This window comes from Nicotiana tomentosiformis, chromosome 3 (genome assembly GCF_000390325.3).
Source record: "Nicotiana tomentosiformis chromosome 3, ASM39032v3, whole genome shotgun sequence".
NCBI classification, from domain to species: Eukaryota; Viridiplantae; Streptophyta; class Magnoliopsida; order Solanales; family Solanaceae; genus Nicotiana; species Nicotiana tomentosiformis.
Genome location: NC_090814.1, coordinates 91654675 through 91682169, shown reverse-complemented (window position 1 = coordinate 91682169; position 27495 = coordinate 91654675). Strand labels below are relative to the sequence as shown.

Genomic DNA, 27495 nt, shown 5'->3' with positions numbered 1-27495 from the left:
TCCGGTCACTATTTGAACTTAAATTTTTTATTTTTCATCAAAATTCTATATCTCGGGCTAGGGACCTCGGAATTTGATTCTGGGCATATGCCCAAGTCCCAAATCACGATACGGACCTACCAGAACTGTCAAAATACTGATCCAAGTCCGTTTGCTCAAAACTTTGACCAAAGTCAACTCAATTGAGTTTTAAAGCTCAAATTCACATTTTGTTTTTCACATAAAAACTTTTCGAAAAATTTTACGGAATGCGCACGCAAGTCGAAGAATGATAAATAGTGCTTTACGAGCTCTTACAACACATAATTAATTATTAAATTTAAAGATGACATTTTGGGTCATCACATGCCTAGATTCCTTCTCCGCGTTCGCGATATCCTCATCGCGTTCGCGATGCCTTCCGACCTCTGCCTTACGCATTCATGAGACACGAGTCGCGTTCGCAAACTCCTCGTCACATTCACGATGACCAGCTGACCAACTCCTTCGCGTTCGCGTTCGCGAAGGCCAAACGACCCCAAACCCCAATCTTCCTTTCTTCTTCGCGTTCGCGTTGCCTGGGCCGCGTTCGTGAAGGCTTGCCCTACTCCTTCTTCTCATTCGCGTCAACAGCTTCGCGTTCTAGAAGGCCAAACCATCAGTCCCTCAAATTCCTCTTCGCGAACGCGGGACTCCCTTCGCGTTCGTGAAGAAGGAAACCAAACTTCAGCAACAGCGGTCCAAACAGCTCCAATTTGGTCCGAAACACACTCGAGCCCCTCGGGACCCCGTCCAATCACACCAACATGTCCCATAACATATTACGAACCTGCTCAAAGCCTCAAATCACATTAAACAACATCGAAATGACGATTCGCACCCCAAATCAAAATTTATGAACTTTGAACTTTCAAAATTCTATAACTTGTGCCGAAACACATCATATCAATCCGGAATGACTTCAAATTTTGCACACAAGTCATAAATGACATAACAGACCTATTCAAATTTCCAGAATCGGATTCCGACCTTGATATTAAAAAGTCACCCCCCCTCCCCCTCCCCCCACGGTCAAACTTTCCAAAAATTCAACTTTCGGCATTTCAAGCTTAATTCCACTACGGACCTCCAAATAATTTTCCGAACACGCTCCTAAGTACAAAATCACCATATGGAGCTATTGACATCATCAAAATTCCACTCCGGAGTCATTTTCTCAGAAGTCAACTCTTCGGTCAACTCTTTCCATATTAAGGATTGTTCTTTTAATTTAATTCCGAATCTTTAGTAAATCAAATTCGACCACACCCTCGGGTCATAATACCAATTGCGAAGCTGCTCGAAACCTTAAGTCACTAAACGGGGTGTAAATTCTTAAAACGACAAGTCGGGTCGTTACATCATTTGAACGAATCTGTTGCACATTGATATCGCCATTATTTTGAAGATCATGTATGAAAAATAACTTTGGTGAAATGTTCTTTGCCCTATCTCCTTCTATGAATCCTCCATTCAATTGGGCTATGTATGTTGTATTGTCTTCATACAAAATTGTGGGTAGTTTATCATACTTCAAACCATATTTGTCTCTAATAAGATGTATTATAGACCTCAACCATACACATTCTCGACTTACTTCATGAATAGAAATTATCTCAGCATGATTAGATGAAGTAGACATGATTGATTTCTTAGTCAATCGCCAAGATATGGCAGTGCCTCCCCATGTAAACATATAGCCATAAAATAAGCTCATATCGGTAGTCTCTTTTAGATACCGCAATATGTGTTTGACTCCATTCCAATGTCTCCTTGTAGGGGCAGAGCTATATCTTGCTAAGACATTAACTACAAAAGTTATGTCATGCCTTGTAGTGTTAGAAAGATACATTAGTGCACCAATTGCACTAAGATATGGTACTTTAGGACCAAGAAGCTCTTCATTATTTTCACGAGGTCAGAATGAATCTTTATTTATATCGAGTGATCTCACAACCACCGGGGTACTCAATGGATGTGCTTTATCCATATAGAATCGCTTTAAAATCTTTTCAGTGTATGCTGATTGATGGATAAAAATTCCATCTTTCATATACTCAATTTTTATACCAAGACAAATTTTTGTCTTTCCAAGATCTTTCATTTCAAATTCTTTCTTAAACAATCTACTGCTTTAGGAAGCTCCCCAAGAGTTCCAATGATATTTAAATCATCAACATACACGACGATTATAACAAATTCAGATCCACATTTTTTATAAAGACACAAGGACAAATTAAATCATCCGTATATCTTTCTTTCAACAGGTACTCGCTCAGGTGATTATACCACATGCGCCCTGATTGTTTCAATCCGTATAAGGGTTTTTGAAGCTTTATTTAATAAATTTCTTGGAAATCTTAATATGCTTCAGAACAATTTAAATCCTTCAATGATTTCCATTATATGCATATCAAGTTTTTTATGTATTGCCAGATTAAAATCTGAAATGACTACATCCACCACAGGAGAACATGTCTCTATAATCAATGCCAGGATATTTACAAATCTTCTTGTGACACAAGTCGTCTTTACACATTTATACCTCCACTGGCTTTATAATTTCAGGTGTTGGGACTATCCGTCCAACTTCACATTCTTTTAGGTGAAATCAATTTTTATTGCTTATTTTTTATTTGGCCAATCATTTATCTGTCCAAATTTCATGACAGATTTGAGCTCAAGATCCTCGTTAATATTAATAATATTGAGCGTTATATTATATTAACAACATCGTCGACGATCATTTTATATCGGTTCTACTATTACCCAATAAAGACATAACTTATTGAGATCTCTTTATCTTATTATTTTCAGGTACCTGAGCCTCTCCCATGAGGTCTTATGAAGTGTTATGTCGTGGTGCTCTTCTAGAGCACTTGCCTCCTTATTATGACCATCTTGAATATTTGCTCCTCTCCTTCTTCAAGGAGTTTTATATTTGGAACCGATTAGTCTATTATGTTTCATGCATTCCATAGACTCTATTCATTATGAACTTTATTTTATTTGGAGTATTAGCAGTTAGCCTTGGGTCAGCAAATATGCTTGGCAATATTTTGCAAATGAATTATCACTTGAACTTCAAGTTCACATTTTCTTGTACGAGGATCTAGATGTACTCATAATAATTCATTACATGCATTACTTTTTCAACTGCTCATTTTCTCCCCTTATTGTTGGGATCGCCAACATATATCCCTAGCGTTATTTGGGAATCCATCTTTGTGCATTGTGGTGGAATAATTAAATCATATAACACATTCATATTTCTATATGAAAATTATTTGGTTCCTGACCCTGAACCAATTGTGATAAGGAGAACTTATCATAACTTGGCTAGATGCGTACAAGTGTTATTGTATATTAAATAATACATCACATACCAAATTTTATTTTGGCAGTTTTGTTCTTATAACCAATAGTTTAGATATAATTGGAGGCATACAATTTCTGCTAAACCAACTTGGATTTAAACCAATATTATCAAGATAAATCATCATAATTTATATTCTGAAATTGTGCTTTAATAATTTGAGCAATCAATCTTGCAAAAGCCAAACTGCAAGCTGATAACAAATGCATATGTGACCATAGAATAGATGCATCTATTAAAATCATATAATAGTAAACGGTTCACATGGAAGGTGACTGGCCCATATATTTATCACCTTTTATTCGTTCCATAATTCAAGGGATTCAATCTCAACCTTAACTGGTATATCATGAGAATAAGCAGCAGAAGAGAATTCTTGAAGAATCTTATATTTCTTCAATATATGCCAATGTAATTCTCAATTATTTTTTCGGATCATAATTGAACCGAGTTGGTCAACTGGTCATGCCAACTAATATTTATTTCAGTAAACCTCTAGTTTACTTGTGGCTTGTAATTGCATCATCATGCTTATACTTGTGTAGTACAAATAGAAAGAAAATCGGGTAACCTTTCATATTTACCCGTTATGATTATAAAAATATGAAGATATTCAATATTTCTTTCATTTATAATCTCAATATGTCAACCACTTTAACTTATATATTTGAAACTCAAAAAGTTTCTTTTGAGACTTATTACAATATCAATGTCATGAACAATTTCACCCATCCGGGTAGTAACAAATTAGCTATTTCGGAGCTTTTAATTGATTTTGTACTACAAGATCTTTTGTCACACTATCCATATGATGAATGTCTCATTTACGGAGAAAACCATATCATAATAATTGTTATGGTCAAAATCATCATAAGCAAAATCATTTCTTGCATTAATTTTGCCTTTAATAAACTTTTATAAGGCACAACAATATATTTTTAGTGTATCACATGTACGCGACCAATGACATACTCATGTAACCACACAATAATATTTATTCTCTTTATTTCACTCAAACCTCCCTTAGAGGTGAGTTGTGTGACATTCATCCAATCATGCAATTGCATATCTTTATTCATTACTTTTATCACATATTGCCACATTCACCTTCAGGAATGAGTTTGCATTCTCAATATTTATCACAAGTCACATTTTCTTCAAAGAATGAAGTATAATCATAGCGACGTACTTTATTATTTTTTTCATACCAATTAAATGGTAAACATTGTTTTCACCTTTTGAAGGATATATTTTGAGAACCATTATTGTTCTCTCATTTTATAATTATCATAATGATGACTATTATTATTTTTTCATTTGTTACACCAATGTTCATTCGTCAAGCACTTGTCTTCATTTAGGCTTATTATGCACTGCTATCACATTCACTTCAAAAATGAAACAAATCAAGTGGGACAACCTTCATACTTTTTCATGACAAATACATTATTTTTCTTTAGTCATCATTATATCATCAATATGGTACAGTAAAACTCAAACCCAATGTCTTACCAATATAAAGGCATGTTAGGCCATAATGAATTGAAACTCAAACCCAACTCTTATCATCATGGAGCATCATGACTTGCTCTCGATGTCTTACCCGCGACTTGAACTCATCGTCTTATCCTTAACCTTTGGCACAATAGGCCATAGTGCAACTGAGACTCATCCTCGGTCCTCTAAATCTGTTACCCACAGGGCCACTTATAATGGTCATGCATAAAACCATTATATTATAACAATTTTATAAACATTAGCACTTCATCAATTATGACTATAAAACTCATTGCATGTAGTTTTGACCTCTTTAAGATAGAAACGAGATAAACTATTTCTTATAGACTGAAAAAATTTAGACCACAGTATATTTTGTTAAAAATGACAAAAATATTTAAGTTATACAATTCCTGAGTACTTCAAAAGTGTGAGAACAATTTCATCGGTACTAATAACTCAAACTTTGTTACTATTATCAATGTCACTAACAAAAAATAATTAAGCACAAAAATATATCCTTAGAATAGTCACTTTTTCTATTATCTAGTAAGCTCAAAGTTATCATGCCAGGCCACTTACTAGTAAAAGTGCACACAATTATAGTGGTCATTGAGTGGTGGGACAAATATTTATTAAAATTATAATTACCGATTTCCTTTCCTTTTTAATCAAAATATTGGATGCAATAGAGGAACTATTACTAGCGTAACATAAGCCATAACCCCAAGAATACATGTAACTGACACAAGATCATACTCAGAAAGATTCAATTACCTATTAGTTTTTCTAAACTTTAATAATTTAGACAAGGTCAAGAATGAAAGTTATTAGGAAATTAAATTGTCAACTCAAAAGACTTAAAAAAACAACAACAAAAGTAATGGAGGAGTAAACTTGGAGCACAGCATACTCTCTTTCAAGTCCAACCTCACACTTTACCTGCTTTTGTACTTACTAGTTATAGTAGTTATTCTTTTCTTATTTTATTAATCAGAACATGAACATGGGCGGAAGAAGAACCAAACTCAAATATTAATGGTTCATAACGTGTTATAAAATAAAAGTAATTTAGTAAAATATGAACAAGAAATGTTGTTATGAAATAAAAGTAATTTAGTAAAATATGAATAAGAAATAAAGAAAATTTTCTTTTTCAATTGTGTATATATTTTTATCTATTACAAAGTATTTATATAGGCACAAAAAGTTTAAAAAAAATATGTCATTAAATAATATGTGATTAAATATTGAGAACATTATGAAGGAAAAGCACCGTAATTTGATTTTTCAACAAATGACTGTTTTTCTTTCCTTCGAAGCATCTCCAAGCAGGTACTTTCTCTTCACTATTTCTTCAACTGTGTTTCATGCTCTGTTCCACTGTTTTTCCTTTCTGATTTATTAGAAGGTCTAATCTTAATTGTTCATAGATTAATCATGAATATAATAAAACTATTTGTATTCACTTTTCTTTGATCCGTACAAAACTGTCGGTTATTTATGTATAACTAGATAAAGGCTGTTTGGGAATTTTCGCTTTAACATATAGGAACAGAAAAATTGAATATTTCTTTGTGTTTTTTTGGATTAGCGATCATGTATAATTTTGAGGTGTAAAGAGATGATATGATTTTGTGACGATTATATGAAGTTAGTTGATTATAGGTGTATTCTTTAAGACTTGATCTGACATGTTTATTAGAAACTTTCAAGGGGTAAAGAAATGGAGCAGATCAAAGTTTGTTATGCGTTGACTGGGTAATTAAGCAGTATGGAGTTCATATGGCTTGTCGTTTACCTTGACTACAGTGGCGGAGCCACCTTAGGCTAAGGGGTATCAGTTTTCGGAAAGTTACACTGCGTAGCTAGGTTAAAATTTTATTTTTATGTATATATACTATATGTTGAATCCCCTTTAACTTATTCGTGTGTTTACTTCTGTAAATTCCTGGCTTTGCCACTGCTCTGTTGTTATCTTATTTGAATACTTTAGCTGGCTAAATTCGATATCTGGGTATAATATTTTCCTCTCTGAATTTTTTCTGTCAGTTTTGATATCATGGTCCTCATAGAGGCTTGACCAAAGGAATGTTTCACTATCACAAAGTGATTTCTGAATGCTTTTTAGATGTGCTTCAATTTGTAGAAGGATTAGTAATACAGAGAATTCTTTCCCCTCATCTGGTAGTATGGTGAATTGAATTTTTGTCTAACTAAACTTACCTTGGTAGTACGATTAAACAAATGAAGCATTAGTGCTTTACACATGAGATTCTTTTCTAGCGATTGTGTTTTGGGAAGTAAACATCCAATTTCTTGTACAGTTTGCTGGAAAGCTGTATGTAGAGTGAAACATAAATCATTTGAATATCTCTGCTTAGAAAGAGTAGTTTCAGCAGTTGTAAAAAGCCAAAAAGTTTCAATTGATAAGTGAAGCTTCTTCTGGTTCTCAATTCAGATTTTTGTTTTATAACCTATTAATCTATAGTATAATTTATTTCTTCTCAATGATCGGGTTTGACATCTATCCGTTTCATTGCTTTCGTAATTATATTCTTCTGTTGCTTATTCAGGATTGCAAAGAAGGGATGATAAGGTTAAAGCTGCTATTTTTGGGCCATATGAGGGTGAACTGCCAACTGTTCATTCTCTAGAGATTAAAAGATAGCCGCAATATTCTCTCTATTCCTGATGTCTTCTGCAGAATTAGGGTCCGGCCACAATTCTAGAAATGCAAAAAGAGTGTCACATGATGTTTCAAGCTGCATGGATTCTGAACTTCATGAGTGTGGGAAATATAATTCACATGAATTCACAAGCGTGGTAGAGTCGGAGCTTAAAGTGTTGAGCTCAGAGAGTGTTAATATTCTGAAATTATACGGAGAAAACCAATTGATCGAGGAGTTCTATTCTCAAACATATTGTGATGATGATGCAAAGCTAGACCAACAGCTCAAAGGCTATTATCCTTCTTCATATAGTTACAAAGATAGACCATTAGAGATGCTCCCAAATGTAGGAGGTGATGGTTCACAGAAAACACCAGTAAAGATGGATACTGGAGGATTTCTGGACTTTGATTATTACAGCCACCTTGATCCTGGAGACACCAAGAAGGATTTTTCTAAACTGGACTTTGAATGGATTGGAGTTGAGAAGGCTGAACCGTGGTGGCGCACAGCTGATAAGGAGTTAGCTGCCTCAGGTTCTCTCAAGTCATCTGGCTGTATTGGAAATTCTAATCTTTCATGGCCTCAGTTTTTGGAAGGTAAGTCATATACTTGTTCTCAATGTTCCGGCCAGGTTAGTGTCGGAGAGAAGGAATTTCTGGATACTCGTGACTGTTATTCGGGACAACATCCTTCACAAAGCCAATACAAGAGATTGTGTGTTGGCAAAGGGTGCTCGACACATGGTTCAAGACAGCCAGTAAGGTATTTATCCAACTATCGCTAGCTACTACCTTTTCTGGTTGAAGAGCTAGCTACTATCTTTCTTCACCACAGTGTTCTTTTTAACATATGTATACTTTGTCCCATTTTGTATGACTTGGGAAGACTTCCACAGAGGTTGAAGAAAAAATGTAAGTTAGGAGTTTTTATGTGTGAGTTGTAATGGTTGTGAGAGTGTTAAGGTGACATCAAATTCAAAATAATATGGAACAGTATGATTAGATATTAATTAGAATTGGTGATCTTTATTATTTAAGTAAAGAGATCATACTTTTAGGATGGATCAAAGTAAAAATGGATCAAATGGACTAGGATGGAGGAGGTCTACGGTAGAGAAAACTAATTTAGTGCATCAAATTTGTAACAAGATGTGGCACGCGAAAAAAGGAGTGGAAGAAAGCAAGTTTATTCTGTTGTATGGAGGAGAAATATTTTCCTCCTTTTGTGTTTTAACTGAGAATAAACCTGAAATATGGATATTCAAAGTTAAAGGATGTCCGTGGAGTAAATTAGACTCAAAATATGGATAGCATACTAAATTAGATTTCAGAACTCAACTTGTTGAAATTTCATCTACATGAGTGCAGATGAAGTCGAATCCCCAACTCTTTTCCTCTTTGGAATCTTATCTCAGTTATGTTAACTTAGGTTTATCTTTGCATATTTTTCTCGAAGATATCAACGACTTTATTCATCGCCTTTTACTTGTAAATTATTGTGCTTGTTAGTGTCATTCTGCTCTTACCAAATTTTATCTTATCGAAGACCTAATAAGAAGTTACTGATTCTCTTTTCTTTCCTCTTGTTTGTACAAATGGAACAAGGAAAAGGAAAAAAATAAGAGTTTGGTATCCTTTCCATTCTTTTCTGCACTTTCCACCCACTTTGATATGCTGGTTTGGGCTTGGCAGGTGTTGTGTAACGATGAATCCTGGAGAGTTTATAACAAATCTCTCTTACTTATATTTTCTTTCAAGAACCTAGTAATCTAGTATTGCAGAATCTCTTCGTTTCGAGTTAATGAATAAAGGATGTCCTTCGGTTTTTGAAGTTCTTCGTAGTTCTGAGTTTTCTGCAATATCGTGGAACTCCATAAACAATTGCCCAGCATTCTATCATATCTATGAAGTCTCTCCTTGACATATTATTTCACAAAACTCAAGTGTTCTAGTTAAAGTTATAACACCAATCCTACATTTTGAATGTTTGAAACATCATGTTCATATGTATGCCTGGACCGACAATGATGTTTGTAAATGCTAAGAAAATTGTTGTTCACCTCGCTTCCTTCTCATTCTCATTTTCCAATTATTAACAACACTAACGTGTATCATTTTAATCCCAGTGGTGATGACAATTTAAGTACTGCCAAAGTACCCTTGGACGAAACTCAACCAGGATCAAGCGATCTCAGCAAAGCTCAGCTGTTAGAAGCACTATGCCATTCTCAAACCCGTGCAAGAGAGGCTGAACAATTGGCACAGCAAGCCTACAACGAGAAGGAACACGTGATCAAGCTATTCTTCAGACAGGCTTCTCACCTCTTTGCTTACAGGCAGTGGCTTCACATTTTGCAGCTTGAAGCTCTGTGTCTCCAGCTCCGGAACAAAGACGAGCGAAATTCCACCAACTTTTCGCCTTTCTTACCGTTGGTCCCAATCAAAGGCAGGAAATTGAAAAAATGTAGATGTAAGCCTATTAAGAGGAAGCCAGCAAAGGATAAATGCAAGATAAACAAGTCTGCTGTAGCTTTTGCCTTGGGTTTGAGTCTTGCTGGTGCAGGTTTGCTACTTGGTTGGACCATGGGATGGCTATTTCCTGTTCTCTAAACCATCTCTTGTTTAAACATTCATCACAACATTCACTCTGTTCCACGGAAATTCGCTAAATTCATGTATGTATATTCCATGTCTTTTCATATCAGATTACGTCGGAGATATATTCTTCTAGTAGGTAGCATTGTACATTATGTAAATATAAAAAACTACACCTCAATCCCCCAATGGAATTTTGTAAATATAGTTGGGCTAATTTCTTGTATATATGTTCTGCGTGTTTTATTATTCTATAGTGGATAGGATTCTGCAGTTTCTGTAAATATATTTGGGCTAGCTTTGAAGGGGAGCTTAGTGCAATTGTAAAAGTTGTTGCGATGTGATCAGGAGATTAGAGGTTCCGCAGTTGCTGTAACTATATTTGGGCTAGAGCTTTGGTGCAATTGTAAAAGTTGATGTCATGTGATAAGGAGGTTATGAGTTCAAGCTGCAGAAACAGCCTGTCGCAGAAATGCAAGGTGAGGCTGCGTACATAAGATGATAAGACCCAATGTGATCCGGCTCGTTTACAGACCCGTGTATAGCGGAAGCTTATTGCACTGAGTTGCCCTTTATATTTGGGAGCTTATTGCATTGGGCTGTCCTTTATATTCGGACTAGCTTTATATAGTGATTAAAAAGTTTTGAGACGCCATCTTATGTATGTTCATTTCCAAGTCCCATAAGCTGTTTTATTCAATGTATTATGTGTTAAAATTGGTAACTTCATTCCTTTTGTCACTAAGCATTTTTTTGGGGGCCTTATTAAGGGGAAAAATGAAAAGAGGAAATTGTGTGGATAAAGGTCCTTATTTTGTCTAGATGCAATCGTGTGTGTGCTGAATCAGCTCTTTAAACATCAAATTTCCTCTCAGCCACGAACTTATCTGTTGTGTTGGAAAAAACATGCCCTTTAAACTTGAATATCCTAGTTGTCCCTTTATCCTTTTTAATTCTTGTAAATTGTAAACAAGGGGAAAAAAGAAAAAGAAAAAAAACGTTAAATCTGTGTTGCACGTGACTCGTGAGAATAAAAAAGGTGAAAGTTAAAAAAGGGGCATATCTAGGGGGGGGCCGTTAAGAATTTGCAACGTTCATTATCAAGCATTTAATTAATTAATTAATTAAAAAGAAAAATATTGTCTAATATTAACGATTACGTTGAAAAGGAAATGGTCACCAAAATTAAAGTACAGCTCAACTACTCCTTCAATAACCATCTAGAATGTCTATATTTATGAAAATGTTTATTTGTATTCTGTGTTTTCGTTTAAGTAAATCAACTTATTATGATTCAAGTGGTAAATAAGATAAAAATATATGCTTATTAATATTAATTAAATGATAAAAACGTATGTATAAACTTATATAGTATATTTATTTGTTTGATATAAATATTAGGCGCGGAAGAATTAGTTTTCGTTTATTTATTTAATTTTGCCTAATATTATTGGGTTACTCTGCCTCAAAATCAAGACCATTTCTTCCAGAATTTCACACTACGCTTCGCCAAAGCGATTTCTTTGACTTTGATTTTTTCTAACGCAAGCTGAGCTACTCAAAGCCGACCGTCCATGCTGCTTTTTGTCCACCGCTCCTTATCTGCCACGTGTTCACTCGGCCCCACTCAATCTCCAAATAATTAGAAACAAAAATTTATAAAAAAAGAAGTAAAAAACCAATAACGAGTAGCCTAAGGATTGTCAATGGAGGTTTATTTAAAGGAAAAAGCCACATTATACAAAAAACAAACTCTTGTTCCCATTTCCTAATTCTTCATTCTGTATTTCTCATTCATAAATATTCCAACAAAACTTTCTTCTCTAATTTTTTTACTTCTTTTTTCCTGAAAAAGGCATTTTAGAGGCTTGATTTGTTGAATAGGCCAAACATGCCTTTCTGTGAAATCAGCAAATACCAGAACGGTGTGGATGCAACTGGCAACAATGGAACCAAGATTTTTTATAGAACTTATGGTCAAGGCCCGGTCAAAGTTCTCTTAATTATTGGTATTCTTCGTTTTCCTCTGCATTTTTTTTTTTTGATGTTTTTCCTATTTGGACTTTTTATGGTTTGTTTCTGAATTTTTGTGTTTTGAATGATAAAAGGATTGGCTGGGACGCATACTTCATGGGCCCCACAGATCAAGGCGCTCACCGGAACGATTACTCCGAATGATGATGAATCGCCAGCGGCCGGTGATCGGAGCTCCGGTATAGAGGTCTGTGCTTTTGACAATCGTGGAATGGGCTTAAGCTCCGTCCCCACTAAAAAATCAGAGTACACGTAAGTCCCCATATAACCACAATTTTTAATTACCTTTATTCAGCTATTTTTAGCAATAAAATAGGAAAAATGGTAACTTTTAGATTATTATCGAATATTTGCAGCTAATAGGAGCAGTTCAAGAATGAATTTAGTTCTTTTGTGGGGCTACAATTAGACATATGAGGAGACATTTTAACTATTTTTCTGTTTTTAGGTAAAAACTAAAGTTAAGTAGCTGATACGTTAAATTAATGTTGGGTGCAGCACAAGGATTATGGCAAAAGATGCAATTGCTATAATGGATCACTTGGGGTGGGAAAAAGCACACGTCTTTGGCCATTCAATGGGTAAGTTTCTGACTCTGTCCTCTTTGGTTGGCATTTTTGACTTTGTCCATCTCTATTATTGACTTTGTACAACTTTAATTAAATTTGATTTTGAAATAGAGATTTCGATCTTAAGTGTGCAGTATATAGAAAAAAGATGCAATTTCTATACTGGTAGCATAATATGAGTATTTCCAGTTCATCTTTCAAGTAGTTTAAGCCATTTCAAATTATAGGAAGTGATCTTTGCAGTTTCAGCTTGACAACATGGCTGCTTAACAACTTGAATAAAATGTGGAACATCATATTTGAGAATCAAGTTCATCCTGTAGCTGGGAAAATGCTTATGTGATCAATGTGCTAACTTTTATGCTTGCTTGTACTTTTTTTCAATCATTCAGGAGCGATGATAGCTTGCAGATTGGCTGCATTGGTGCCTAGGAGAGTTTTATCTTTGGCTTTACTGAATGTCACAGGAGGAGGCTATGAATGTATTCCCAGGGTAAGATTTTCTCTTCAACTATCGGTCATTAAGCATATTGTTCAAGAGTTAAATGGTATGGATATACCTGAATGTATTTTTGCTCTTCCTTAGCATTGCCAGCCCCTTCCATGTAAGACATTATAAAAATCAGCTTACTGAAAATAAAAGAATAGATGATTCTGGTAATTATGAAGACTTGAGGGCATTCTTGCATTTTCAGTTTTTTCCACTATACCTGGCATCGATGGTCATGTTATGAAAGTAACAACAACAACAACAAAAACCAGTGTAATCCCACAAGTGGGGTCTTGGGAGGGTAGTGTGTATGCAACCTTACCCCTGCCTTGAGAAAGTAGAAATGTTATTTCCGATAGACCCTTTGCACACTGCAAACTAGTCAGGGACACATCGCTTCGTCAAAACAAAACCCTTTTTTTTCCTTGGCTGCCACAGGTGACATCATTGATTCCCCTCTATCTGAGTGAAGAACACCCTATGTTGTTCTGATCAGAGATTACAGAGTGTATATCTGACCAGTCTTCTTTTCCTCCTAGCTTATCCATTTCCTCTCTTAATTCATTTTATGATCACTTTTATTTCAATAACAGTGTAGTGACGATAAAATAGAGAAGTGCTAACCTTGCCTATGGTGGTCGTCAAGATAATTCCAGGAATAGTATGCGGTAGGCCCATTTGAAGCGAAAAACGAGAATTGAAGCACACTTTGAAATGAAATGCACAATTTACGAAAAATTTAAAAATTTTAACATATGGTATGAATTTATTACTATAAGAATTGAATTGCTACTAAAATAACATTTCAGCATCCAAATATACAATAATGTCAATATTAATCCAGCTCTCTAAAGTTGAGATCCAAAAGCCTGCTACTTCTCATTGGGATCACTTGGCGCGTCAATGTTTGGCGTGCAAACTTCTTGGAAACGCATGACTTGACCCAGGAAGCGATAACCTCTCGCTTCGCACAGCTTAGTCGGTTTAGGCGGCCAAGTGCTGGCTTTTAATAACACTGGTATGTGGGTCTTGAACAAACCACAGAAAGAATTTTCTCTCTGGGGGAATACATGTGGATGCCTTTGTCTACCACATGTACGTTGCTTGTGTGTACTCTAAAAGATAACTTTTTGGTTGGACTTCTGGTGCAGTGATGCTCTAAGCTTGCTTAAACAAGAACTTGAAGCTCCTAACGCAATTTTATCTTTGTTTGATTCTTTTCTCGGAATAATACTTGTGTATCCCTGAAATAAGAAACATGATCAAATTGAAAATGGAAATTCTATAAAACTTGCACTATCCTGAAGTCCCGTTTGCACTAGGTAAATCAACATGTAGGCTTGAACACTCAGATGCAGCATTCAGAATTTGCAACTTCTGTGCAGAGTGAATAAGTTCTTAACCAACGAATTGTAAGGCACAGACTCAAACTTCTTACTTAACACTTGCTCCTAACATTTACAAAACTAACTGTAAATGCATGATGGCGTCACCAATTGTCTCATGATTTACTGCTGGATGATGCTTATGTCACAATACACAGTTATTTTGGTGCTTATAAGGTCTCTCCTGTACATACTTATCCAAAAACTATACATAATGATAAGAAATAAGTGTGATACATAAATCTTAAAGAATGTATCCATCAGTATGTGGCATAGAGGGCACCCAAGGGTGTGGCCTAGTGGTTAATGAAGCCGGAGTAGAACCATGAGGTTTTAGGTTCAAATCCCAGGGAGGCAAAAAATACTAGGTAATTTCTTCATCTGCCCAAGGCTTGGTGGGCAGAGTTACCTGGTATCTATGCTGGTGGGAGGAGTAGGTACCCAGTGGAATAGTCGAAGTGTGCCGAAGCTGCCCCAGACACCAGTATGATAAAAAAGAGCATGTGGCATAGTGGAACATTGACATTTTGTATGATCTCAATAGGAAAAATCACAGATTTCACTTTTTGTGGAATATTCTTATCTTGTCCAATCGTGTGTGTTCGTGTGTGTGGGTGTGAGAGAGGCAGAGATGCTAGTGTATGATCTCAATAGGAAAAATCACAGATTTCACTTTTTGTGGAATATTCTTATCTTGTCCAATCGTGTGTGTTCGTGTGTGTATGCGCGTGTGTGTGGGTGTGAGAGAGGCAGAGATGCTAGTGTGTTTGAGAAAGGAGGAAATGCTGTGCTGGTTTTTACGGTAACAATCAGTAGCATATATGATACCCCCCTGCAATTGAATTAATTAGCACTACAGTACTGTAGTAGCAATCCCACGTTCGAGGAAAGGCGGATCTTGCATGCTCATATTTTCACATGAGATATATAAATATCAGAAATATGGCATATATTTGTAGATTAGGTAATCCTACTCTACCTCTACTTCATGCTCTCAAAGGGCCCAGGAGATACTCAACCCCTTAATCCAGTGAAATGCTGCATGTCAACCTGCTGCTTTGGTAGTTTGGCAGGGGGTACAGCCATCCAATATAGTTCCTAGTCCCACCAACTTTTCTGGATGGCATCATAGAATAGTCAAGCAGTTGACTATCCAATATAGTTCCTAGTCCCACCAACTTTTCTGGATGGCATCATAGAATAGTCAAGCAGTTGATCTGAAGACTAAAGAAATATTCAACATGTTGGCATAGTTAAAATAAATTACTGTGTTGAATAAGATCCTGTAAAATTAATGAGTCTGCTAATTGCATTAAATGGATGTGAGCTAAATTATGTTGTACCTTAAAACACAATGCTTCCTCTGTCCGCTGCTCATTACATACTTAAGTCAAACAAAGCGTTATTGTGTTTGTTCTCGTGCTCATATGGTCTTTCTTGCTGCAGCTCGATCGTCAAACTCTATCTATTGCAGTCCGCTTTTTGAAGGCAAAAACTCCTGAGCAGAGGGCTGCTGTTGATTTAGACACCCACTACTCAAAGGTTGATTAATTGTTCATTTAATAGTGCTGACAAATAAGAGGCTTCACTTCCTTCCTTCTCAAAAGTTGCATGAACATGCCATGTGTAAACACGGTTTCATGTGCATTATTTTTTATAAAATTGCTGATTGAGTTGGTTGATTATGACTAGATATCAAATTTAATGAGATATCATTTCTCATGGCCAAGGAATGATTTGTAACTAACATATCTGTGTTTTTTACTTTACAGGAATACCTCGAGGAATATGTGGGAACTAAAACCCGAAGAGCAATATTATATCAAGTGAGTGACCTAAACACATAATGTTCTAGATGTTTCTTCGGCATCTTTTATTTTGTAAAGATACTAAGGTGCTTACTAGGATCTTTTTTTTGGGTGTGGCAGGAATACGTCAAAGGCATATCAGCATCCGGGATGCAGTCAAATTGTGGATTTGATGGGCAGATAAATGCTTGCTGGACTCATAAGATATCGCGGACTGATCTTGAATCTATCTGCTCTGCTGGGTTCCTCATATCTGTTATTCACGGCAGGTATATTTATCTGTAATTCGAAGGCATTATCCACTACAGATATAATCTCGAACAGCCAGAGATATTATTTAGATGTAAATCAGTATTTTTTTGAAAGGTTATCTAGATATAAATCAGTATTTCATCTGCGTAGGGACGACGTCATTGCTCAATTATGCCATGCGAAGAGTCTTGCAAAGAAATTATATCCGTATGCTAGAATGGTAGAGCTTCCTGGAGGACATCTTGTTAGTCATGAAAGGACAGAAGAGGTATAATTTTATGTATTTATTATTCTAATACAGAACCATAGGCGCTCTGCGTGTCATGTTAAAGTTATGTACTAAGATGTAGGTCAAAAAAGTGTCTGATTCTATCTAAGATATTGTGAATTTGCTCTAAAGAGCCGACGGGATGGGTTACTCTTACTAGAACTATTGATCTGCAACTTTCTAGTGATTCCGAGGATCATTTGGCTGGTGTAAAAATCAATTACCTGGCGCTTGAAGGAGTCACTAATAGGCCAAAATCAATCTTTTGGTGGAGTCACTAATAGGACATTCCGAAATGCATAATACGTTATGAGATTCTCAAAGTTTTTGTACTCTCTGTGGCTTTAAATGATTTGACTATCTGTGAACACCACATAAATACCAAATTTCTTTAACCCACCCAACTCGCCTGTAATAAAACCCTACTCGGCCTACGTTTTAAACGGGTTGAAAATGGGTCAACCCATACTAGAATCCTTTCAAGCACACTGGACACTACAATCTGACAATTCTTATAAGTGTTCAGGTATCTGAGTATTTTTATTGCATTTGGTTTTTTAGCAAATGAGAGGGTATTTTATACAATGCAGACTGTTTGGATCTAGCAATTCTTTCTCTTTTCACTTTTGTTTTCAGAGCTAGGGCCTTGTAGTGTCATGCAGAACATCAATGAATGTTTCGACAGCATTCAACTTGTCGGTTCTTGAAAAAGATAAAATAAATAGGAGAATCAAACATTCACATGGATATCATGATCAAATGAAAGCATTATGTTGCACTTCTGGATTTAAGAGTCAATTAGCAGTTTGTCTCTATAAATATGTTTGCTGACCTGGTTTCGTTACAGTGCTAAGCATAATACAAAATTTTAGATATGTCCAATCTATTGGCATTTGTGTGGCTGTAGTCATATGAAGCTGATTGTTAATGGAAGAAGTATATGACGATTTTTTAAAAATTTAGGTCAATGACGCACTTCTTGAGTTGATCAAGGCATCCGCAAGTAAGATTAGCCCATATGATTGGACAAATTTGCCCAAGAAAAGCACTGGTAAGTACTGATATCTGTTTCTTTTACCTACTGTTCTAAGAAAAAGGCTGCATTGTGAAACTAGTCTATTTGGGGTAGCGGGAGATAAGAGGAAAATGTGTATCTCCGTAGGATATATAAACTTATATGAATCACTAATTCCCATAATTTGTTTAAGCTTATTGGTTAAGTTGCATCCCTCTAATAGTTGGTTGTCTTTGTCAGGATGGAGTATAACCCCACTTACAAGAAAAAGTTCTCCAGCGGGAAGCAATGTGTCTGTCATGGTTGACATTGTAGCAAGGCTCCAGATCTTCTTGGTGTTCTTTTTTGGCTTGTTTATGTTGGCATTTGAGTTTATGCGAAGAGGTGTAAGTCGTCTAAAACCAGTAAGAGTAAGCGCAGCCCTCACATGAAGCTATGGTGGCGAATTCAGTCCAATGGTAACTTAACCGGTGAAACCGAAAGGATGGGATAATTAATCTTAATCCGTGTTTCAAGATGACGATGAATTAACTGTACAGTGTCTCACATACAAGAATCACGTCACAGGAGGAAGGTTAAAAAAGCGAAACTACACTGTGCTGACAAAAGGATCAGCAAAAGGAATTACAGCCCTTGCTACCTTTAATTTTGTAGTTGGTTAAGGGCATAGAGCATTTTCTGAATTTCGTTGTATTGACAACTGCAAATCATTATTCCTTTTATTAATGATAATTATCCTTTTTCAATGAATCACCCAAGAAAAACTGCAGACTTCAAGCAAAAAGTTAGTGAAGATCCAAGACCCAAGTCTCAAAATCTTCAACGCTTCAATGATTCTCAGCAATCAGCATGCAATATCACATAAATTTTTAAACAGCAACATACTTTCTGACCAGATTGTTTTAACTTTTACTATTACAAAGAGGGTAAAAACGCAAAGGATGTCATTTTCATTTTCTAGTTACAGCTAGTCAGATAGGGTTCTTGTTCCATGTCTCAGCAAACTTGTAGCTTTTTGGCCAATTTGCAAAAATCAGTTTATTTTGAAAAGTATTTTTTTTCAAAAGTACTTTTGGTGAGAAACAGTTTGTAATTGTTTAATTAATTTGAAAAATACTAGTGTTTGACCAAGCTTTTAAAAATTGTTTCTAAACGTATTTTTCTCAAAAGTGCTTTTGGAGAGAGGCTACCTTTTTTCTGCTTCTCCAAAACTGGTTTTGTTTATCCTCAAAAGCACTTCTTTTTACTGTTAACCACCAAAAACTAGCATGTCTACGTAATTCATCCGACGAAATCAATAAATCTAAACTACCAAACAAGAATCTTTTAAAAAAGGAACAAGGACCAAGGTAAAACAAACAAGAAAACAAGGACATAAGCTAACCTGAAATGGTTCACAGTACTTTCCTCTCTTCTCTTTCAATTTTCATCACGCCAGGGAAACATCCTTCTGCAGGCTTAATCCTTTCCATCGAGTAATAAATCCCACCTTTAATTATTAATCCAGCTGCTAAGTAGAAAAAGAATGAATACTGTTAAGCTTATCACCAAATTTGTGAGTTATAAAAAAAAATACTGTACATCTTTTAGTCAAGGCTTCAAAGGTTGATAGAGAATTTTGCATGGTCCCTTTAATTTAAAACTGAGAGAACCCCATAACATGTATTATAGGAACCTATCCAAATATTGATTCCTAAAACGATTACCTCAACACCAAAATGAAACGTTAACATGAACTCATTACTCATATACTATGAAACAACAATATGGTTTCTCCCATAAGTGGAGTTTTTTAGCCAAATAACATCAAGTGCAGTATTTAATGGTAAAACAAAAGGCAATCACTTTGACTTATCTTTATTTCTCTCTATTCTCTAAGTATGGTTCTCACTTCTCAATCCCCTCAAAAGCTCCACTTCTATTTCCCTTTCCATTAACAACATGCAGTAAATAACAATCTCACAAGTAGAAGAATCAGGCTAGAAGGAACAAACAGCCACAACATACAACTAGGAAAGAAATGGAACTTAATTTTTGAAATGGGATAAACTAGAAAAGAATATTGAGAAAGAAGTAATTAACTCAATAAAGTTACTGGATACCCGTATAAAATAGTCGAGTTGCACGTAAATAGAAAAATAACTAACAACACACAGAGGGAGAAAGAAAGAGACTTGCCTATCTTACTTTACCTTGTTCTTTGTAGAAGATGAAAATATTAATTAGCAGAGGAGAGATATGCATCAACACATGGTTTTTTTAGTAGAGAAAGTATAGCAAGGGGTTACAGAAAATGAATGAAAGAGTATAAATAAAGATGCTTAGGTTGGCGTCTGAATTATACCCTTTTGATTCCAATTTTATTTTTGGAAAATCAATAATAACGAGGCAGATAAGCCAACAGTTGGTAATATACCATTGGAATATTCTTGTGCAACTTACACATAGATTTCTGGCCAGACACAATTAATACCATCCAAATCGCTTGTTTAGCTTTTACCAGAGACTCTTAATGGTGGCATAATTCCCCTGATTACTTGTTCCAATGATTCAATTATACATTAACACACGCCACTATTTTTTACATTATCTTTCCTTCTTTTTACTTTTTTATTTATTATTTATTGTTTGCGTCCTATTTTAGACAAGTTACGCAACATTATTTTAATATTAGCTATAAAAAAGTATGATTTCGCAATGGTTCTTGTCTTCAACTCTATCCACTTGTCTACCAAATAAATACTAACAAACAGTGATGGGGCTCGTATTCTTTTGTAACGGAAAGATTCTCTATCAACTAAAGGCATATTGATTAATTTAGTGCTCCTGTTTAATAGTTTCATAACATTAATTTGGTTGTCTTGTTTAATAATTGTGCAATACACATACATATGATTCTTTGTCTTAAATTGAATACAAGTTTATTTGGTCTTAAAAACCGGTATTTTTATGAGTTCTAAAAAAAAACACATACATAAGTTTATTGTGCAATACACATACATATGATTCTTTAAAAAAAAAATTAAGGTTACATAGTTATGCATACTGAATATATATAGAGTAAACATGACTTTTTTGGAAACTAGAATAATAACCATTAAAAATCGACAAAATTAACTAACCTTATTCATAGTAATTCGCTTGGTAAAGGATAACGTAACGAATATCTTTTAAACCATATATAAGAAATTTTGTAATCCATTTCGCGGGTCGGATTTCTGAACTTGTACTTTGTTCCCCTAAAACCTCCCAAAAGTCCAAAACCCTAATTGGTCAACAATCTTCATCTCTGTCCAGGAAGTGATGGATGGTGTGGCGGCTCAATGGGACTTCAACTGGTAGTTTCTCTTCTCTCTTTATCCTATAGTTCCTCTTACCACCAACAAAGAAATCTTAGTTTACATATTATTATGTATATTAAAAGGATATACTTATGCTCTTGCCAGTTTTTCTTGGTTTCGCCACTCATTTGAACATACCCTTATGGTTTTATTTGTTCCTTTATTAGAAAGATTTCTCCTTTTCTGCTGTTTTCTTCTAACTTCCCTTTTTTTGGGGGTGGGGGGTTTACCTGGTTTTCATGTAATGGGGCATGGCTGAACTATCTGGCTTTCTTTTTTCAGAGGATGGGGGGAACAGAGTAGTATATATATTGCATATATGAATAATATGCTGGTCTTATTAAAGGAAACACATCACTATATCAACAAGTAATGTCACACAGATGTCCCCCATAGTGTATAATAGCTTTGTATCAACGCTATTGGAATGAACTCTAAGCTTCGTCTAACAATCTAATGCAGCTGATTTTTTCCTTCATGTCTCGGTTGGCCACTACTGTCAAAATTTGCACTCGTCCAGTTCTAATTTCACATAAGGTCGCCAGCTTTTAGTGGAGAATTGTGTCTTCATTTTCAGTAGAGGTATCTAATGCTTTGTAAAGTGGTTAATGGACCAAATGCGATTCTAAATCTATTTCATTGGACGTGGAGCTTTCGTATAATGTATGTACTTGCTCGGACTTGCTTCTTTCCAAGATACATAATTCCCGTATCCCATTGTTTGACTACTAAGTTAGTCCTCTGAATTTGCTTACCGTCCTTGTTCCGCTCTTCCTTTTTCTTATCCATTCCTTTTGGACCTTTCTACTTCTTTACAAGCCTTTCAAAAGATGGATATGCTAAGAATATATCTTTCCTTAAACTCAAGAATCTGAACAGAATGTAGAGGATGTAGAGACTTTTTTTTGAAATTTTTGAAGCCTTGTAAGATGAACATGGCCTTTTGTAATTGTAAATATGACTGCCGATACTAACTTGGTGCTGATGAATATACATGTTACCTTTCTCAAAAAGAATCTGAACTGAAGAACAGAGTAGCAAACTTTTGACATCTATCTTATTACTAGAAATAATGAGTTTTACTCTATGTTGATGCACTTTTAATTTGTATTCCGATGAAACGGAGTGATGCTGTTTCTTCTTATCTAACTTTATGAGGTGTACTTTCTGCAGCAACTTGGAAGTAGATCTTGGATCTGAAGAAAATGCTCACATTGTATATACTGCGTTGGCTGTTGATAAAGAGGTAAAATGATTCTGAGTTTTTTATGCGTTGTAGCATTTATTCCGATCCCAACTTGTGCTTCAACTCTGTACAATTAAAAATTGCAGTTGCAGCCAGATAAAGTGAAGAGGCATATGTCTGTATCTAATGGGAAGCTTTCAGTGTAAGCACTTGTTTCTACTAATACACTTGCTATTTCTTTCTTAAATTCTGCATCATTAAGTTTTCAGAAACTTTTCTTGATGCTTGCTTTACAGGCATTTTGAGGCTGTTGAAGCAAGATTTCTTCGTGCATCGTTTAGTGCATTTGTAGATGTACTCACACTCGCAACAAAGACTATTGAAGAATTTGGTCCAAAGAAGGAATAGAGACCTCTACTGAATATTGTTGGACATTGTTCATTTTATTCAATGTGCTATAGAAAGAAAGCCATTTGCTGTTGTAATTGAATGTGGGATAAACCCCCCCCCCCCCCCCCCCCCAAAGTAATCTAAATTTTCAGATTGTCTTCATCTGGTCGATCTTTATCATGTACTTTTCTGGAACTGCAAGAGGCCCTAAACGGAGTAGTGTTTAATTTTGGCCTTAACAAAGATGCTCAAGCAACTTCTTGCAGCTCAAAATCTCGTGATAAAATATAGTAGTATGTATACCCTGTGGCTTAAAGTAAATTTCAGATTATATTCGCTTGCGTTTGCAATTAATATTTAGAATGTTAGAGAGTTTATCAGATATTTTAAATCCATTATGGAAGTCGGATAAAGGTTAAAGATTGCAAAAATGACAGAAAGAATGACAAAGGATAGGCTAGTTTGTCACCTTCATCTTTTACAAAATTGTTATTCCAAAAAAACAACTATCAAAACACAACTTCAACATCCACAATTTCTTATTCTTTTTTTTCAGCTGCAACTTGAAATAATTTTCTTCTTCAACTTCAATTCAAATTTTATCCAAAAGGCTATAAAATCCAGGCTATATTACTTTATAATCTTTCAAGACCATGTCCAGGATAACTTGTAATCACTTGCGTTTACAAACTGCCAATACATTGCCAAAATTTAATATACAATTGAGGAAAAGTAAGCAGCGTACTAACAACAAAGCATGTGCTCCACAGTCCGTATACAATTGGAGAAAGGTAAGCACTAGTGTATATAGCAATAAGCCATGTTCCTTGTTTCCTGCTACAAATGGCTATCACACCTCCTTTTCGTCACATTTTTCTTTGAACCTGTACTGTTAATATTCATCTATGTATGTATATAGCGTTTCATCTTTCTTTGATTTGCGTCGGCTGAGCAAAGATTTAAGCAGACGTTTACTTTTGCTGGTGTGCTGCTCGGTGTCTTTGGTGTTTATATCGTCCACATGAAGCCGCATTGAAGCAGATTTTGCAGGGTAATGCTAAAACACAATTTAACAGTTAAAAACCCTGAAAATCAACTATGAACAACACAGCTCGCAGAGCAGGGTGGAGGAGCACAATGTTACCAAAGCACTTCAAAACTAATTAAGATTAGACCTGAATATTAACAGATTAAACAAATGTAAAATATATAGAGGACAAAGTAATTACCCGTCTCCCATTGGAGGGGTTTGGAGTAGTAGATCGACTTTTATTCGGGGTGGTTGGCCTAGAACTTTTGGGGGTAGTCGGTCGACTAGCAAGAGATGCAGTTCGTAAAAGAGGAAACCGATGTGGTGAAACTGTTCGCTTGTCTGCTGGTACATTAGCGCCCAAAGGTACAACAAGAAGAAGAAAAAATTAATTACAAGCACCACTGAGAAAGAGAAGTTGGAAAATTATAAGCATGAAGTATTATAATGCAAGAAAATGACTTGAAGATACCTAATTCCTTTTTTGGTGTTGTCCCGGAGAATGAAAAATTTCCATATTGCTGGAGAAGTCGTGGAGAAGGTGCCGGAGAGTATCCTTTCCTGCAGTATATGAATCTTTGCATGGTCATGAATGGTAAAACATAATAGGAGCTGGATAAGATAAACAGCAAGAAAAATTTACCCAGCTGCAGATGGTGGAGTCTCTCTAATTGTTGCTCGCACAGCTACATGAAAAGAAACCCGCTCAGGTCATTTCATTTTTCACAAAGAATCTTAGTGGAAACTCAACACTGAAGGCAAAAAGCATAATATACTACCATTTCTAAATTGATTCCAATTATCTTCATCATCAAGACTACATCCTTGGTACTTTAACTTGGTGAGATTAGCGCCATGCACCGTCTCCCCAACTGAAAGGTAATTTTCAAATATAGCCGAATGTCCTCAGACTTGAGAGTGACAAATACTGCTTTAAGGAACAGATTTGAAAGATATACTCATGAGATGTAATCATAATTACCTGGTAATATATATCGCTTGTGATACTTGGGAGTATGAATAACCAATGACTGCTGTGACAGGCCCTCATGATCAATGTACTCCTGGCATGTTTTTAATCTCTACAAGAAAATCAGGTAACACGAATAAGAGGAGAGATATCACAAATTACATTCTCACTACCAAGTACAAAGACTCATAGCTAGCTTCCCTATTTGGTTGTGTGTATAATCTTCTTGATGAAAGTGTGTGTTTGTGCATTCACTTCAGCTACAAAACATTAACTAGACACAGAATTCTTCGGACAGAAAAATATAAGAAAATAGCACACCGCCAACTGCCAAGCATTTGATATGTCCAAGCATTGGCTCTTCAGAGGGTGTTAGCATCTTGCAGTCTTTAAAAGATTATCAATGAACAACATTTCTTCAACCAAATGGAACTCGGTAAGTATCTTGACTTCGATTATGGAGTTCATTCAATTAACCTATCTATAAGAAGTATTGTTGTTATAAGATCTTCATATGTTTGTGCAGGGAGGAGGAGAGAAGAGCGAACAAGAACATAACTAAAGGCACAAAGGTATTTTTCAAAAAACAGTTGAATATATGACATTAGAAAGAGGATTAGTCACTCATATGCTGTTACATAGTGGTCACTTTTTTGTGCAAAGCACCATGGTTTATCCTATCAGAATTCTTTTAACGATGGTATTCATAAAGTTTTGATATCCGAAAAAAATAGGAGGTTATTACCTGCTCAATGCAAGATAGACGCAGCTCTGTTCCAGATACTTCATCAACTTTTTCATCCAAGAGATCACTGACCTTATATGTCACAGAGCCCAAATGATCCACAGTGTTCACAAGGGCTTTAATGGCATAATCTTTCAATGTATTTACCACACTGTATGAAGAGAAATATGTCAGAGGCAACACGAAAAAAGACATGGAAAATAGAATTGAGCTTTCCAGCAAGTCGACAGATAACTCACACTTCTTTTTGCTCGTCATTAGAATAAGACAATTCAAAATATTCAGCTGCTGAGTAAAGTTGTTTTCTCAGATTCTTTAAATCCTGAAGAAACAAAATGCAAGATCCATAGCAAAATTTTTAAACACCAAGTCAACTTCCAAATTCTTAAACATTGGGCAGAAGAAAATTCAATATGCAACTTCCAAATTCGTAAACATTGGAATCAAATGCTAGGGATGAAAACTAAAGGTAGTCATTTCTACCGCTATCTCGACCAAGAGGCATTAGCTTCCATATTTCCAAGATCCTATTAAAAGAAAAATACCAATTTTCAGCAGAGGAAGAGAGGAGGTACCTTAAGACTATCAGAAAAGAGCATACTTTGATGCATAGAAACCTCATCAAAGTTGGCTGGCTCTCTCGGAAAAGTCATTGTAGCTGGTGAATTTAGTGTCTCCATTGAGTTGCTGGTAACCAGTTCTTATCCTGTAACAACCGTGATGCAACATTTAAAAGAAAAGGAAAGGAAAAGGCTCTAAAAAAAAGCTAGTAATTGTTTGCCAATGCATCCTTTAAATTTACCTCTGCAACTATTACTATTAGTTAAGCTAGGATCCTTTCAGAAAAACACATACTACTACAGTCCTAAAAAGCAGCTAATGAATCAATCAAAAACAAGCTTACAGTTCACACCAGACAGATACAATAAGAAAATCAAGAAACAATTATGTCAGGATAATATCTCTGCAACTATCCTAGAATAATTAAATCCTTAAATTTTGAGCCCTGAAGCTTCAAAAAGGCCAGTTTTGTCTGAAACTTAACAATTACGCTCTCAGTTGTTCAGAACAAACTCACACATATCAGCACCCAATGTAATAGACACTTCAAACAAGTAAAAAACATGAAAAGCTGCAAACTTTGAGTTAAAATGAGAACCCCATAAATCTACAAGATATATAAACTTGCAAAGAAATAAAGAAGTGGTCACATGGCCAAATTTGAAAATCTTTCTTTCATTTTCTGAGCAACCAAATCAAGCAAACCCCACAAACAGAACTAAAATAGTAACAAAGAACCTAACCTGGAAATTACTTTTATGCTAGTAGAGCTATGAAACCGACACCAAGTTCCACATTGAACAACATGAGTTTGTTAAAAGAGAAATGGGGAAATAAATAGGCCCATTTATTTAATGAAAGAGACCAAATTTGGTTGGTACCAAGAATTTGACTAAACCAAAGGAAAAGGACAAAAAATTATTGTGTTAGATGATTTGTGGGTTATTTGAGAGGATTGATAATGGCAAAGCAGTAGAAGTGGTGAAGAAGATGGGGACAGCCGTGCATCAAGGGGGGCACGTCTTAGAAATTAGAATTCAAAAGGTGGGAGAGAGGGTTTTGAGAGAATATAATTAGAATGTGTACTGGTTTAGGAAGCACAAAAAAGAAATGTGGCCATTCTTGCAAAACCCAAAATTCCTCTTTCTAATCATTGCTACAACGTTTGCTTGCTTTTGTTTAGTGGATCATGTCGTCTCTTCTCTACTGTACTATTCTTGGCATCAATATTTTTTTTTAGGTAAATTAGCATTTGACCCTTTTCTTCTCTACCATGCTTCGAATTACTGTC

General features: G+C 35.5%; 4 protein-coding genes and 1 long non-coding RNA gene across 20 annotated transcripts; 3 read left to right on the top strand and 2 right to left on the bottom strand.

Moving 5' to 3' along the window:
• Positions 1-6085: 6085 nt before the first annotated feature.
• LOC104114930 (uncharacterized) lies at positions 6086-10386 on the top strand. 3 transcript variants are annotated; one of them, XM_009625485.4, is made up of 3 exons: positions 6086-6226; positions 7468-8328; positions 9692-10386. In XM_009625485.4, exons 2-3 carry the CDS (start codon positions 7586-7588, stop codon positions 10173-10175), a joined length of 1227 nt encoding a protein of 408 aa, XP_009623780.1. In that variant the 5' UTR covers positions 6086-6226; positions 7468-7585; the 3' UTR covers positions 10176-10386. The 3 variants fall into 3 exon arrangements, with proteins under 3 accessions (XP_009623780.1, XP_009623782.1, XP_009623781.1); XM_009625487.4 differs by lacking the exon at positions 6086-6226 and adding an exon at positions 6312-6728; XM_009625486.4 differs by lacking the exon at positions 6086-6226 and adding an exon at positions 6312-6763.
• A 1462-nt stretch (positions 10387-11848) lies between these two features.
• LOC104114928 (uncharacterized) lies at positions 11849-18731 on the top strand. The gene is made up of 10 exons (XM_009625483.4): positions 11849-12169; positions 12269-12446; positions 12693-12775; positions 13156-13256; positions 16085-16180; positions 16411-16464; positions 16567-16715; positions 16849-16966; positions 17930-18017; positions 18222-18731. Exons 1-10 carry the CDS (start codon positions 12052-12054, stop codon positions 18410-18412), a joined length of 1176 nt encoding a protein of 391 aa, XP_009623778.1. The 5' UTR covers positions 11849-12051; the 3' UTR covers positions 18413-18731.
• On the bottom strand, positions 13992-20493 carry LOC104114929 (uncharacterized). 11 transcript variants are annotated; one of them, XR_011414818.1, is made up of 3 exons: positions 20174-20442; positions 15982-19488; positions 13992-15862 (listed from the first exon to the last, which is right to left on the bottom strand). It is a non-coding gene; the product is annotated as an uncharacterized lncRNA (long non-coding RNA). The 11 variants fall into 11 exon arrangements; XR_011414820.1 differs by having other exon boundaries at positions 13992-15855; XR_011414811.1 differs by having other exon boundaries at positions 13992-14497; positions 15618-19488; positions 20174-20441.
• Positions 20494-21134: 641 nt separating this feature from the next.
• LOC104114927 (uncharacterized) lies at positions 21135-23229 on the top strand. 2 transcript variants are annotated; one of them, XM_070197250.1, is made up of 4 exons: positions 21135-21319; positions 22496-22568; positions 22655-22710; positions 22805-23229. In XM_070197250.1, exons 1-4 carry the CDS (start codon positions 21285-21287, stop codon positions 22914-22916), a joined length of 276 nt encoding a protein of 91 aa, XP_070053351.1. In that variant the 5' UTR covers positions 21135-21284; the 3' UTR covers positions 22917-23229. The 2 variants fall into 2 exon arrangements, with proteins under 2 accessions (XP_070053351.1, XP_070053350.1); XM_070197249.1 differs by lacking the exon at positions 21135-21319 and adding an exon at positions 21351-21691.
• A 281-nt stretch (positions 23230-23510) lies between these two features.
• LOC104114926 (protein ABIL2) lies at positions 23511-27248 on the bottom strand. 3 transcript variants are annotated; one of them, XM_009625480.4, is made up of 10 exons: positions 26948-27248; positions 26219-26349; positions 25883-25965; positions 25644-25794; positions 24911-25010; positions 24708-24800; positions 24572-24614; positions 24401-24489; positions 24128-24270; positions 23511-23955 (listed from the first exon to the last, which is right to left on the bottom strand). In XM_009625480.4, the coding sequence occupies exons 2-10, from the start codon at positions 26321-26323 to the stop codon at positions 23791-23793; spliced, it is 972 nt and encodes a 323-aa protein (XP_009623775.1). In that variant the 5' UTR covers positions 26324-26349; positions 26948-27248; the 3' UTR covers positions 23511-23790. The 3 variants fall into 3 exon arrangements, with proteins under 3 accessions (XP_009623775.1, XP_009623773.1, XP_009623774.1); XM_009625478.4 differs by having other exon boundaries at positions 24128-24273; positions 26948-27089; XM_009625479.4 differs by lacking the exon at positions 26948-27248 and adding an exon at positions 26722-26850 and having other exon boundaries at positions 24128-24273.
• Positions 27249-27495: the final 247 nt, after the last annotated feature.

What these genes read in the sequence shown, in the direction of transcription:
- LOC104114930 (XM_009625485.4), top strand. Translation starts at nt 7,586, where the DNA reads ATGTCTTCTGCAGAATTAGGGTCCGGCCACAATTCTAGAAATGCAAAA. An exon ending in GGTTCAAGACAGCCAGTAAG is followed by an intron (nt 8,329 to 9,691) that starts GTATTTATCCAA and finishes TTTTAATCCCAG; the next exon opens with TGGTGATGACAATTTAAGTA.
- LOC104114928 (XM_009625483.4), top strand. Translation starts at nt 12,052, where the DNA reads ATGCCTTTCTGTGAAATCAGCAAATACCAGAACGGTGTGGATGCAACT. An exon ending in CGTCTTTGGCCATTCAATGG is followed by an intron (nt 12,776 to 13,155) that starts GTAAGTTTCTGA and finishes TCAATCATTCAG; the next exon opens with GAGCGATGATAGCTTGCAGA. An exon ending in GTCATGAAAGGACAGAAGAG is followed by an intron (nt 16,967 to 17,929) that starts GTATAATTTTAT and finishes TTAAAAATTTAG; the next exon opens with GTCAATGACGCACTTCTTGA.
- LOC104114927 (XM_070197249.1), top strand. Translation starts at nt 21,642, where the DNA reads ATGAATAATATGCTGGTCTTATTAAAGGAAACACATCACTATATCAAC. An exon ending in ACACATCACTATATCAACAA is followed by an intron (nt 21,692 to 22,495) that starts GTAATGTCACAC and finishes TACTTTCTGCAG; the next exon opens with CAACTTGGAAGTAGATCTTG. An exon ending in TCTAATGGGAAGCTTTCAGT is followed by an intron (nt 22,711 to 22,804) that starts GTAAGCACTTGT and finishes CTTGCTTTACAG; the next exon opens with GCATTTTGAGGCTGTTGAAG.
- LOC104114926 (XM_009625478.4), bottom strand. Translation starts at nt 26,323, where the DNA reads ATGGAGACACTAAATTCACCAGCTACAATGACTTTTCCGAGAGAGCCA. An exon ending in CAAGCGATATATATTACCAG is followed by an intron (nt 24,801 to 24,910) that starts GTAATTATGATT and finishes ATTACCTTTCAG; the next exon opens with TTGGGGAGACGGTGCATGGC. An exon ending in AACACCAAAAAAGGAATTAG is followed by an intron (nt 24,274 to 24,400) that starts GTATCTTCAAGT and finishes CTAATGTACCAG; the next exon opens with CAGACAAGCGAACAGTTTCA.